We start from the raw sequence: 14,670 nt of genomic DNA on the forward strand, positions 1-14,670 counted from the left end.
CCCTTCATGTCTGTCATACAAACAAGATTAATTCAATTCAAACATCAAAGACTGTCGTTTTTTACACAGACTGTAGTCAATTAGAATATTTCTGTTACTTGGGATAATCTGTATCCTGAGGTATATACACAACATCAACTTTTCTCTGGTAATTCCTAGATGCCAAAGGTTATTGGATATTTTTCTTTGGGTATGGAAAATGCCCAGTATAAGTAAATGTAAAACTCTTCATGGGTAAGCAAGAAGGAGTTTTTCGGCCTACCCAATCTCTCTGATTATTGCACAGCTGAAATCAGTTGGCTTGCTAAGTAGAAAAGGATGCAACTGTCACTGCTTTGGGTCTTATTTAAAATGCAGCTTTGTGAGAAAGCTGGAACAAGAATAACAAAAACACCATCCTACAAAACCTGGGAGCGTGGCGGGAATGGATGATTGATATTTCTTAATGTGCAACTCCAAGCAGGCTGGCATCACAATGAATGTAAATGAAGCATGGTTAGAGAATTCCTGATTGATAACCAACCTCTCTATTAGCCTAACTGGGTAAGGACAGGCATGTAGTTTAAGGAGAGCTCTGTTGCTAGGCATGACAGATTGGGGCCAATGGTTCTATAGAAAATGGAGTCACAAGAAATTTAGGCTGGAATTCGGGGGTTGGAGACTTATGACAATGTTCCAGAAGAAGATGACATGACTGTATTTTAATAACTTTTCCATTATCGGGGCAACAGAATGGATTGCTTCTGCTTTCAGCTGCCAGCAAGCTCTTGTTAGTTTTTTGACTTTATTGTATTAAGGTAACATTTCATTATCAAGGGGTAATTACAAAGTAAGGCCACTAGTTCCTAGACTTCATTTTTATGACTTTCCATCATTCTTCACTTACAGTTTGGGTAAGGAATAAAGAAAGCATCACCACTCAAAAAGTGGCAGTTATTCACCTGTTTTACTCCCCTCCTCCAATACACATGTATTGAGATTTTTCTGCACTTTCTGTTAAGCATGAAATATTGCACTGTGAAAGCCAAGGTGTAGATATTCTGAAGTTGAAATGTTTGTTGCACTGTTTATGTAGAATTCTCACACAACTGTTAACGCGTTACCTAGAACTGTTGCCCTATAATTGAAAAGTACCAAATAAATGTCAGTTTGTGTACATGAATAAATGACAATTTTTGTACATGATTAAATGTCGATTTGTGCACATAAATAAATGTTGATTTTGTGCATGAATAAATGTAGATTGTTGTATAATGGGGGGTAAATAAGGCATCCCCGATAATAAGCCCTAATATGTATTTCGGCAGGGGAAAAACCCGGTCTTATTTTCAGGGAAATATGGTGTGTGTGTGTGTGTGTGTGTGTGTGTGTGTGTGTGTGTGTGTGTGTGTGTGTGTGTGTGTGTGTAGATATATATATATATATATATATATATATATATATATATATAAATGTTTGCTGGGTAAATGTGTTAGTTTTCTTGTAATCTTGAAAATAAAATGATGGGTGGTATGACTTCCTGAAGTTAGCTGAGTCACATTTTGTTCTTGCAGTCTACACCCAAATTATATTGCTTGTTTTAAATGTTTGTTCCTTTTCCCGCCATATCTCATGCCTCAGGCCTCAGAACCACCGTTTGGTCCCTGTAGTAATTTTGAAGAGAAGATCAGGGAGTCCTACTGTGCCATCCTTTTAACAGAGAAGCTTTTGTTTAATTATTTAATGACCTACCCACCTTCCCCACTCCATGCAAGTCAGATAGTGACATGAGTGATGTTTTTGTGCAACAGGTATCCTCAAGCACACTCACACTGCAGACGATTCACCTATAGTCCCCCCATATTAAGTCAACTGCTAGAGCTAACCCCCTGAGATTTGAATTTAGAACCTAGTTTGTAAATGTCATTTCTTTGGATATTTTGACTTTTTATTTGTGAATTCAATTGCGTTGCACTATGGTACCTTATATTATATAAATAGTGGCTGCTCAGATGATATACAGCCTTCAGTGTATTATTCTAACTTAGCATAAAGCTTGAAAAATACTTTACCCACTGCATATCCAGAGCTGTAGCTGGCTTGAGTGAATACTGTTACTGTATTAATGATAAATAAGCATCTCACGATCGTGTTCTTTAACACTTTGCACCTGGGGTGGTTGTCCCTCTTGCCCCACCATAGCTACATCACTGGCATATCCTGTGTACTTCCTTTTTGTGTCCTGCATGCAGCACAGTGGTTCACCTTGACAGTAATGAAGAAAATATGCTGTCAGACATGACAGTTTCAGGAAAGTGATTCAGATTAAAATACTACAACTGAGCCTTTACTGGTCGCATAACAGACCAAACATCATTATAAGAAATACTTTGGAAGTGCATTTGTGAAAAAAGGAAGTATTTTGACTTACCATGCAAGTGGTACCACATAGGTGGCAGTACGCTAAACACCGAAAGTGTGATAAGAGACTAAGGGACACAGGTGGACAGTCGTCTCACCTTCAGTAACCACATCGCCACAACAGTCAGGAAATCCTTCTATGTGGCACACCTCATCACTAAGGACTTTTCATCCAGAAAAAAAGCGGTCATTGTCCCACTGTACTCATCCCTCATTAGACCCATTATAAAATACAATGCCCCATTTGGTATGTATGTCTTAAGACATATGCAACAACTGGAAAGGCCGCAGAAATACCTAACTAAAAGAATCACAGGTCTAAAGCAGATGCCCTATGCTGACTGTCTAAAAAAACTCCAGCTATACTCTGTCACATATCGTCTACTCAGAGGCAATCTCTGCTTAATATACAAGACCATGTCAAACCCAGAGCTTTGGACATGCTACACTTAAAGAAATCCCAATCCCTCAGAACCACACGCTCCAGGGATCTAAACCTTGTCATCACAATGAACAAAACATGCTGGAGGGATAGGTTCCTGAACCAGAGACTCCCCAGACTCTGGAACAGACTGCCCATACATGTCAAGCAGAACGCCTCTTTGGCCTTCTTCAAAAGGAACCTTGAAGACTGGATGGGAGATAGGAAATTCACCCTAGGGATCACGTCAGTCACCCTACTAGACAGGGGTCCAGGGAAGTAAATATTGTAGGAAGGAATAGCCAGGGAAGTGTTACGGCTAGGCTTGTATAGGCCCTAGGACCGATAGCCTAGTATCAACCTATGAACCTATTGCAGATAGTTGCTTTGCAGATGCACGCATACGCACACACACACACACACACACACACAATTAAAATATATGTTGCTTTAATAGACAATAAATAAATGAAATGATGTATTTTTAATGGGAAAAGGCTTTGGTTTGCAAGGTTAGATGTTTGCACACAAATAGCTAGGCTGACTTTGTTACATCTTCCTTGACAGATCAGTATGCTTTACTCAACTTCTCCCTCACTTTTGGAATAGACTTCCACTGCTATCTTCCCACAGGTAAGACCTGGATAACTTGATGGTTTTCATAAATTCACCCTGGACGTGTCCACCTGTCATGAAGTGAGCTGTAAAGTCTAGGGTGGAAATTGGCAAGGCACAATGGTTGCAAGACTCAGTAGCTTTGAATTTTCTATGATTTCTTCTGCTGTGCCAAATGTGTTAAACTGTGCCACAGTGGAAGTTTTTTGTTTGTTAGAATGCCATCTTTTGTGAATATTGTTTTTAATATAGTACTGCGTTTAACTGTAAGCCTGGGGAGTATAAAGGAATTGTTGTGAAACACACAAAGTAACTATGGGAAGTATAGTAGTACACCTTATCCTGTATTCTCCCCGTGTCGCACAGATTCTACAAGAGATGCAGTACGGACCTTCAGTAGACTGGTGGGCTTTGGGAGTTCTGCTTTTTGAGATGCTATGTGGTCATGCGCCCTTTGAAGCAGAAAATGAAGATGATTTATTTGAAACAATATTGAAGGATGAAGTTTTGTATCCAGCATGGTTGAACTCTGAAGCAACAGACTTCCTGAAATCTGTAAGTTTGCTTTATTCAATATTTTTCCTTTCTGTATTTCTAAGGGAAGCTGTGTTTGCTAATTATGCAAGTTAATATTAATCTTATTGATTGCATACCTTTACTTCCATGAGTTTGAAAATTTTTTTTTTTTAATATGATTTGTACTTGGGGTGTTGGAGAGGGGGGGATCTCAAGCTATGAAAAAGTCCAGGCATGACAATATAGCTTCAGTATAATATGGAACTGTACTTAGGGACATATGTTTTGAGGCTTTTTGGATTAACAGGAGTTGAGAAGTAAGTGGGCATTCCACTTCACACCGTTTCCTAATATTGCCTATTTATGGCTGCAGAGATGTAATTTTTCTCTATGGAATATTTTGAAATTGCTCGACTGCTTATTCTGTGGTTAGCCATTACCACCAACTTTAAAATGATAGATACCTCCAGTCTTGGCAGACTACTGTGAGAGTGTTTCAGGGGAACAGTTCTGTGGCACTGTGTTCTATATTGCTGGGCTGTGTTTAGTAGTACTTTGTAGCTGTACAAATACTAAGAACAGAAACTAAAGTCAAGCATTAAGAATGTCTCAGTTTTAAAAGAGGCAAAAGATAGTCTGTGACCTGCTTTTCTGCTGCGACTCGTGTTGGTGCTTCTGTTGAGAAGAACAGTTTTAACCCTTTTTTGACTCATTCTGCAATGGTCTTACAAACACATTTAAATTGATTGTCTGCATCCAGTTTTGGTAGACTTCTGGAGTTTCTTTAAGGAGAATAGTTGCTTGTCTCAACACTTTATATTGCTGTTACTCCGACGAGAGGAGAAACTTCAGTCAACCCTTGAAACATCTGGAACATGACTAACTGTATAGCTCAAATGATATACCATCAAGCGTCTTTCACAGTTAAAATCAACAGCTAATTACTGAATCACTGTAAGTAAATAAAGGTAGGCACACTGCCTTTATCATGTGTTCCAGAAAATGTATAGGCTACAGCTTACTAACCATCAAAATTAATAAGGTACCCAGTTCATCCTATTGTTGCTGAAGTTTGAAGGTGTTGCTGCTCCCTTCTATTCTGTTGGTATTGAAATCAGTTTAATTTTGTTGTGGTTTCTCTGACATTCTGTTAGTGTTGAAACCAGTACTATGTTACTTGGGAAATCACATTCCTTTCTCTTGTATTTTCACTGTATGTTTTGTACATTTTTTTATATTCATAGTTGTATTATGTGTGCTTTGCTTTATTGCTTTTTATCACCTTTTGTTTTGCTACTAAGATTGTTTCTTTTTTTTACCAGATTGTGCTTATTTGATATCCTGTTATCTTATTATACTTTTTGACAAGTTTTCTTACATATTCACTAACTTAATTGCATTAATTTAACTGCCATGACTACTGGATAGCCACTTGTGACCACTGCTGTTTGCAGTGCTACTTAAAGAATTTTTGTTTTGTTAGATAACTTGCTGTGCTTTTTAGTCAGTATCAGTTCTAGTATCTACAATGTTTGTTTTACAGTCACTGGTCAAGGTGTGATCACAGTCTTATCCTTTTTTACCCAGTCAGCTTACACTTGCCACTTTGAGACAGTATAGCAACTGTGTCATGCTTCCTGACAGAGTCTGTAAGAGATCTAAGTAATTAATTATTCAGACTATGGGTTAATTTGTCACCACTGTCATCATCTGGTGAGCAGCACACTCACCCTACACAGCATACTACCAGCCGTCTAAAGTATGCTGAGGTGGTTAAGAAATCTCTATCCAGCGCTACTTGGCAACACGCTAAGAAAACTCAGTGTTCAGTTTGTACTACATTGCACACACTCACGCCATGTCTTGCATCCATTTTACATACCCTCTCCAGGGGTCACCATGGTTACGTTAGCAGACATCTGAGGCAGTGTTTTTGTCATAGGTAACTCCATAGTTAGACACACAAGCTCCATCCTCAGCAGCATTGTCACACTATTCATGGGTGTGGAAGGTGTAGGCCCAATGAATTGCATAAATCCCATGAAGAAAAAGTGCCTAATCCTGGTATGTGCACTGGTGTCAGGACTGGGAAAAATGACAGTGTAGAATCTTGAAGACAGAGAAATATTCCTACAATGGGGTTAGGCCAGGCTCAGGAGGAATAAGCCCCCCCAACCCCCCCCCCTGTTGCAGAAGGAAATAATAGTCCACAGAAACTGACAGGTCAAAAAGAGCCATAAAGTTGATAGAATGGACTATTAAGGATAAGGAATTGATTATTTATTGTTACTTTTATGCAAGAAATCTAGACATTCCAGATAGAAGATAGTCAAAAGATTGAGAGAAATTAGAGAAAAGAAAAATGATTACACAAGAAAAACAGTCAAAAGCTTCAAATGCAAAGTTATGTTCTTAAATACAACAGATCCTGAAAAACATTGTATAGACCAAGAAAAGTTGGGTTGTTTGGAAAAAGAAGTGAAAAAGGAAGTGTGAAAATATAAAGAAGAAAACCTAAAGATGTTTGAAAGGTATAAAAATAAACATGGACATAGGAAAGAAAGAAAGAAAGATCTGACATGGTGCAGTATGTATGCAGAGGAGAAAACCAAACTAAAAAGCATCTCCAAAGATATTTGAAGAGAAATGCATGATGCAAAGGCACCCAGTTATGGAAAATTTCACAATACAAAAGCTAAGATTAGTAAAGCAAAAGTTAACGAAATAGAAGCTGAAGTTATGGAATACCTGTGAAGTGAAAGATTTAGTGTAGAAGGTCTACAATGGGTTGCATCACAGCATGATGTAAAGTACAGTTGTTTTAAAATCTTACCATAATGGTAGATGTCCTTGCCTTCACTGCTGGAGTATTCTTAACATATGGGATTCCCTGGTGTGGAAGCCCCACATCCAGCCAGTCTACCAAAGATCCCTGTTGCTTTAAAGGTATGCCGAATGTCACCCAAATACACTCTGCTAGCGTAGGGCATACAGGTGATGTTCAGGTCTACCATAGTCAGAACTGATTGCCCCAGTAGGAAAACCAGTCCAAGGAACCCAAGAGGTAATCTGTACATTCAGGAAGGCAAAGGACTAGGGAGGAGGAGCAAGAGAGTGAATACTGCAGCATTGAGGGGAGGGACATCTACTGTTATGGTAAGATTTTACACAACTGTACTATGTCCTTACATTCACTGCTGCAGTATTCTTAACATATGGGAGAGTGCCAAAGGTCAACAGGAAACTAGGGAGGGGGAAACATATGGGAGAGTGCCAAAGGTCAACAGGAAACTAGGGAGGGGGAAACATATGGGAGAGTGCCAAAGGTCAACAGGAAACTAGGGAGGGGGAAACATATGGGAGAGTGCCAAAGGTCAACAGGAAACTAGGGAGGGGGAAACATATGGGAGAGTGCCAAAGGTCAACAAGAAACTAGGGAGGAGAAGGAGCAGAAGAGCCCCCTAAAAACATGACGAATGGCACTAGCAAAACCAGCCCTCGCTCTAGAGATGCCATTCAACTTGTAGTGCTTGGTAAAGGTATGCACATAAGTCCAGGTAGCTGCTTCAAAAATAGAATTAATATCTAAGCCCTTGAAAGAGCACCAGAAGATGCCACAACTCTAGTAGAATGACTGAAGTGGGAAAGCTCTTACCATGAAAAGTGAAGCAAAAATAAATAGCCTTAGAAATACAAGAATAAATAGTTTGCTTGGATACGGAATGTCTGGAAGATCTAGGATGAAAAGAAACAAATAACTGATTAGAATTTCTAATAGCCTTAGTCTTATCCAAATAAACCCTCAGTTGCCTATGCACATCCAAAGTATGCAGCACCTTCTCACTGTCAGTTTGCGGAGAGGGGAAAAGTAGGCAGATTAATAGACTGATTAAGTAATCGTTCAGTAACCACCTTAGGCAGGAAAAAAAGGGTTAGTGCGCAAGGACACTCTGTCCTCATGAAAGATCAAAAAAAGAAGGACAAGCCATAAGGGCCTATAACTCAGACACTCATCTGGCAGAAGTAAGAGCTAAGAAAACAACACTCTTCCAGGAAAATTTTGCAAGGAAGCTGAAACAGCAGGCTCAAAAGGAACCAGAATCAACTTCTCCAAAACAAAATTAAGATCCCAGGGAGGAAGAGCAGTCTTCCTGTCAGATCTAATATTAAGGGCATCTTTAAGAAATTCTTTCACCTGAACTCTAGAAGCTAAAGGAGGTGAAAAAGGCAAACAAGCAGAGATAGCTGATAAGTGGGCCTTAATAGAAGAATAGGCCAAAGCAGCACTGAGCAACTCACACAAATAAAAGAGAACCAAAGGAACATCCATGGTACGTGGGTCCAGGTTACGAGAGAGACATCAAATAGACAACCTTTTCATGTAGTCACTGGAGAATGAAAATGCGTTCAGCTGGCAGAAAAAGGACACGTAAACAGACTAATGGTGAAAAGATACATTCAGACCGGGGGCAAGGAAGTTCAGACTGTGGTAGACCTGAACATCACCTTTATGCCCTACACTACGCAAGGAACATTTGGGTGATCTTTAAAGCAACAGGAGTCTTTGGTAGACTAGCTGGACTTTGGCCTTCCACAGCAGGGAATCCCATATGTTAAGAATACTGCAGCAGTGAATGTAAGGACATCAGTGACTCCTGAAAGTAAGGAGAAACAGGTGGAGTGCGAGACAACTGAAGAAGAAATATGGGCACAGGAAAGAAAAAGAGATGTAATTATAATAGATGCCTGTTATTGCCCTCTTTCAGAAAATCATCCATTTCTCTTGAGATTCTCTCTTCACCTCCGCACAAATTATCAAAGACATAGAGAATTTCCCCTCGCTCCCCAATTTAAAGTATGTAAATGCTCACCAGGTGAAAAAGGTAGTACTTATTTTATAACATTTACCCTATGGAAAGCATGTCAGACATCACTTGGTGGGACACTCTCAACTTAGAATTGAAAGACAGTTGTTTAGGACCTAAGGCCTTATTAGGGAAAGCTGACTCTTTTCTGAAGCAGAAGTGAGCCAGTGCACGTTCCAGTTATTACAATACATTTTAAAAACAAAGAAACATTTCTTTATCAGAAGGCTAAACTGAAGTTGCCAATTTTAGAGTATCCCCACATGTACTTAGGACAGCTTTACATTCATAGCAGCTGGGTAGTAAGCTAGGAGGATTCTTAGAATACAGACTGAGAGAAAAAGTGGATAGCAATATCGTTATGTAACTTCATAATAAGGATAATATGGCTATTGTGGAACATATAGAAATATGTGAAATAATTAAAAATGTTATGCAAGCCATGTTGATGTCCTCAGTGAGCAGTGGCATTTATTCAGTATTCTTTTTAATATTACAATGTGCCATCTGAGTGAAAGTGACTTGTTGTCCTTAACATGCCAGCCATGATTCAGGAGGTAATCAAGAGCAATAACCAGACCCCTAATGAAAAAGGTAATGCAAGTTGTCAGACAAGCAGTTGGGGAAGAGACCCTGGGCTATCCAGCATTAAAATTAACCTGGAGCTTTATAAACCCCCTACTAAATCAGCTAGCACCTGTCCAAGCCTAAATTTTCCAGCCTGTTGAAAATAGTAGTGAGTTCTCGTATACATCAAAAATGTCTCTTATTACATTTTAACCAGACCCATTAAAGAACAAATTCTGGTCAACTGTATTTGAATAATTTCATTAATTTACACTGATGTTAAATTGTGTGCAAAAACCCTGGCTCATCACATTACGTCCCGTCTTCCCATGTTGACCAGTTCATGCCAAGTAGGGTTTGTTAAGGGATGATCCTGATACAATCATCTAACGGCTCTCACTCTTATAAACCAGGCCACCCGGCTATGGCTGTTTTATGGATTTTGACTCAGGACTTTATTCATTTCACTGAGACTATCTATTAGAAATTCAAAGATGTGGCTTTGGTTTGACTCTATCATTCATTACAGAAAATAGAGTATTGTGCAGTTCTGATGTATGTCTACAATAACTAATGCTAATATGTCCCCTCACTTTCATCTAAAGAAGGGCATTTTTCACTTCAGAACATTGTTGACTCATCAAACACCCAGTTCCCTGATCTGACACCCCTCATATCTAAGTACTGCACTACCAATCAACCAGATCGTACCCCCTAACATAACACCTAGCACCTGAGGCAACTGCCTTATTTGCCGTTCCCTAAATGAGCCTGTCATTCCTCTCATTGTTTTTGTAAGCTGTCAAACCCCTTTCTCAGTGAAGTAAGGCATGATGAAGTGTCAGGACTTGCAGGTGAAGGTGACTAAAGTGTAAGCTGCTTTCTACTTATAGAAGGGGACTGAAATTCAATTTGTATCAGTGAGAATATATCTGGGGAGCCTAGAAGGGAAATATGACAAATAAATTATGAAAATATTTAGTATGGAAGATGTGAATTCAGTAGTAGGAACTTGGAGAGATTACATATTTTCCCCAAAGTACAAAAACTGGACTATACAAGACAGAAATTATATTTCACAGGCATATGTGCATTTTAATTGAAATGTCTGATATGCATCCAATAAATGTTTCAGATTGTGTGCCAGTAATAACTAAAATAAATATGCAGGGTAATGAAATAAAAATGAGACACTGGTGCTTCCTTACCTATCATTTAAACAGAATGGAATTTAAGGGATGGGTAGTATAAATTATTTGGGAGTTATTAGGGAAGATAGAAATTTCTACAGAAAATATAGCTAGTGAGTAGGATAAAATAAAAGTGGAGTTTAAAAATAGGGTAGAAATAAAAGAAAAAGAGATATGGCTAAGAAGTAACAAGAATTATTCAGAGTGACTGACAAAAGTTAAAGCATTGCAGAACAGAGGGAATCTTACAGTACAAGAGCCACAACTCCAGAGTGCTAAAGTGAAAATAAGCGAGTATATGGATAATATGAATGAGTTTAGAAAGATTGCTGTTAAGCAACTGATTTTTGTAATAACTCCAGACCACAGAGGCTTTTAGAACAACTGCTAAGGCAACAAAAAGTAGAAAAGGTTATTGCCAAGCTTAGGGAGCCTATAACAAGAAAAATGACCAGAGATCCTGCAGAGTTATTAGAAATGTTATTGTGTCTTTCGGCTTTTCCCGGTTAGGGGTCGCCACAGCAGAACTCCGGTCCGCTAATGATTGGCAGTAGATTTTTACCCGTTGGCTTGCTGGGCCTAACGCACAACCTTCAACGAAAGAACGCCCATTCACGCATGTCGCCATACAGAAGACGCGCTAACTGAGAATCAAACGGGCAACATCTAACTGTGAGGCGAAAACGCTACCGCAGCACCACCACCGAAATATATCGGAAATTTTATGAAAATCTATATAAAGCAGAGAAATGTAAAAATCAAGAAAAAGTACAAAGGCAAATGTTTATGAAAGAATTAAATATGCTAAGGTTAGAGGTAGATGAGGCTCAATTACTAATAGGATAAGATGAGATCAGATAAAAATGATGAGTTATAACCAATCTACAGGAAAGTCTCCAGGAATAGTTGGTATTACTGAGGAAGTCCAGAAGGGAAGAAAGTAATAAAGATCTGGAAGATTTTATTTAGCAGTATTTAAAAGGAGGAAAATCACCAACATCCTGGAAGAAAGCAGTGGTGGCTGTAATACCTAAAGGATCCCATCGAGCTACGCGCTCGAGAGACTTGAACCTCAGCACTGAAATAAATAGGACATGCTGGAGGGACAGATTCATAACCCAGAGGCTCCCTTCACTCTGGAATAAAATCCCAGTCCAGGTTAGGCAGAGTCCCTCATTGACTCTCTTCAAGAGGAATCTTGATGAGTGGATGGGAGGTCGTAGGTTTACCCCGGGTATCACTTCTGTGTCACTGTTAGACAGAGGCACAGTATTCTAACCTCGAAAAAGGGCATAGCAAAATAAATTTAAAATGGGTGGCAAAAGCCAAACACATTCTGGCTAGGCTTATAAATGCCCTAGGGCAGATAGCCTAGTATGAACCTATGAACCTATGGTAAAGACGCCTCCAATCCAGCTTCATATAGACCCATTTTGATTTTAAACCATAATGATAAAATGTTTGTCTATAATGGCTAAAAGAATGGAAAAGGTGATGCAAAACTGATAGATGTGGAGAAATGTGTTGTTGGTGAGTCTTGATGCAGAAAAAGCATTTGATAAAGTAAGCTGGGAAAGCATTTGCATTCCCTGACATAATAATAAGGTTAATTAGGAGAATATATGAGGGATCGGAGGCAAAGGTTAGAGTAGAGGTTCCTCTCTGATAAGTTCTGTTTGACAAGAGGACCCAGGCAGGGGCACCCTCTTTCCCCATTTGTTATTTGCATTATACTTAGAACCATTAGCAAAGAAAATAAGGGACTCAGAAATTCAAGGATACAGTTGGTTTGGTAATCAAGAAACATTGTCTTTATTTGCAGATGATATTATTTTGTACCTGATAAAACCAGAAAAGGATATTTCAGTTCTGTGGAACATCCTGGGACAGTTTCAAGTCTTTTCAGGATACAAAATTAATGCAGATAAAACAAAGGCAATAGTTGTAAAGTATGTGCCCACATACGGATTAGTTCAGCAATACCCATATTTATGGAGACATGATAAAGTGAAGTACTTAGGATCTTGGGTTAAAAAGGATTCGGATATTCCTCAGGTACACAAACCACCAAACAAGCTCATTCTTAAGTAAACTATAACAGCCAGATACACCAGACATCAGAAGTAAAAACCAGGAACTCATTACTTCCCATCAGTTTATTAGAAAATAATAAAAAACTGGTTTAGGGATTTTGTCCTTGAAACAATAATGGGGGTTACACTAAGGACACAAGTTTAAATAGGCAGAAAACATCTCATGTGACAATAAAATAACCAGTAGAATTGAATGCAGTTTAAACTGAATGCAATTAAAGTAAGAAAGATCGTAAGTAAATGGAAACATGCAACTATCAAATTGTATCAAAAAGTACAACTGAAGTACTTGTAATGTTTAAAAACTTGTCTTATTTAAAATGTTATGTGAATACATTAAAAATGCATATAAAACGTATATGCAAAAACATGTAAAAATGGAAATGAGATCAGTACATCCAGCATCTTGACAATGTAAAGCTTCATAGACTTTATCTTCAGGGCAGGATATTACCAGGATGAGTCCATGCATTTAATTTGATCTGCCAAAATAATTATCTTTGTTCCAGTAACAACTCCCAAGGGCCCCCATGTTCATTCTTTGGGACTATTTCCAAAATACCAAATTGAAATTTATGGAAACCTATACAAGAGATGCTTATAAAGAGAACTAGCTTTATTCTGTCTCAACAAGTCGTAATTATGTTCATACATTCTTTTATAATTTTATTGTATTGTTTGAGCAAACATTTTACTTTAGTAGCTAGGACTCTTTTTAAGTAAACTATGTACTGTGCAGCTCCTGGCATTGTGGTATAGAGACATGAAGTCCTTTGCCCTATTTTGATTACAGACCTGAGTGCTAGAAGAGTTAAGGTGGGGATGATGAAAGTGAGCAGCTACTTGCCCTTCCTTGGAGAGGGTGGTTTCTGTGGCTCACTTCTCAGATAATACCCAGAGAGAGCACTAGGCGTTGTATGCATGCACATGTGCATGGGAAACACACACTGCCTCTGTAGAAGTGCACTACCAGGGAGGTCAGTCAGTGAATGCGCGTTTCCTGCAGCAGCATAACTAGAGCTTAAAAGAGCTGCCACAAGGAGGGTAGGCCTCTCCATGAGACCTGGAGGCTGGCCTGCTCCTGGCCACTTAACTTTTGCTGTAAGGAGAATGAATCGACTAGTTAGCACCCCAAGCAGGAGCAGATGGGTCATAGGACTCTTTCGGAAAGTGTGGGCCAGCTGGGTAAAGGTAATACAGCTACTGAGCAGCTCCAGTGGAGGAGTAAAAAATGTTAAATTTGTTATATATTTAAGGCAGTATGAACATACCTGGGTGTGTCAATTTCCCAGATGTTTAGATAGGGTAAAGTAAAGGGGCAGCTGCCCTGGATACAAGGTATCACTGGGTGTGATTGGCAGTTGCAAATGGGGGAGTACTATAGTACCAGCTTTTAGAAATGGCTGAAGATGTTCTTCGTGTTTCACTGTTGCAGTCATTACATTTGGGGTAATCTGTTGGCAGGTTGCCCTCAGTAGGCCTGAATTCCAAAGTCTTGGGTCCTTCGTCAGTTGCTGTCTTCTCTTCCATGATGTCAGGTCGTCAGGGGTATAAAACGTGCAGCCAATGCCATTTTCTTCAGTCTTTCTTGCCGCGCGGTGCATGAAGCAGAAGCATTTTGCAAGTGCTGGTCGGCCAACTACTGAAATATTCGAGTTTGAGTTTCGGAACCGAAGTCTTCACTAAAGCTAAGTACCGAGTTGGGGGAACTTTTTTCTTGCTTTTTACCGATGTCAGAAAAAGTCAATAATTGTATTACTTGTGGGAAGCAAATACCTCATAAGGATTTCCATTTATACTGTATTCCTTGCATAGGCCCTGATCACAATGTGCCTGGCTGTCAGTTTTGTGTTAGATTTAACCAATGCACTATTAAACGTCGGTATATTTTTGCATCAAAGTATTTTGGAAACAGATTTAACTACCCAGAAATGTCATCGGATAGCAATCCGACTACGGAGTATATAAAAAACACAAAGAAAAGGACAGAGAAATGCAGGCGA

The 14,670-nt window shown here is 39.1% G+C and overlaps 1 protein-coding gene across 1 annotated transcript in view; it reads left to right on the top strand.

Annotated features, from left to right (window-relative positions):
• Positions 1–14,670, top strand: part of PRKCH (protein kinase C eta) — a 1,606,604-nt gene that overhangs the window by 1,495,066 nt on the left and 96,868 nt on the right. Inside the window, exon 12 of the mRNA XM_044074487.1 lies at positions 3,803–3,991. Within this exon, the coding sequence (XP_043930422.1) occupies positions 3,803–3,991 (189 nt within the window). The remainder of the gene's footprint in view (positions 1–3,802; positions 3,992–14,670) is intronic.

The sequence above is a fragment of the Protopterus annectens genome, chromosome 6.part0, assembly GCF_019279795.1.
Source record: "Protopterus annectens isolate FY-2018-M chromosome 6.part0, PAN1.0, whole genome shotgun sequence".
In the NCBI taxonomy this organism is placed as follows: Eukaryota; Metazoa; Chordata; order Ceratodontiformes; family Protopteridae; genus Protopterus; species Protopterus annectens.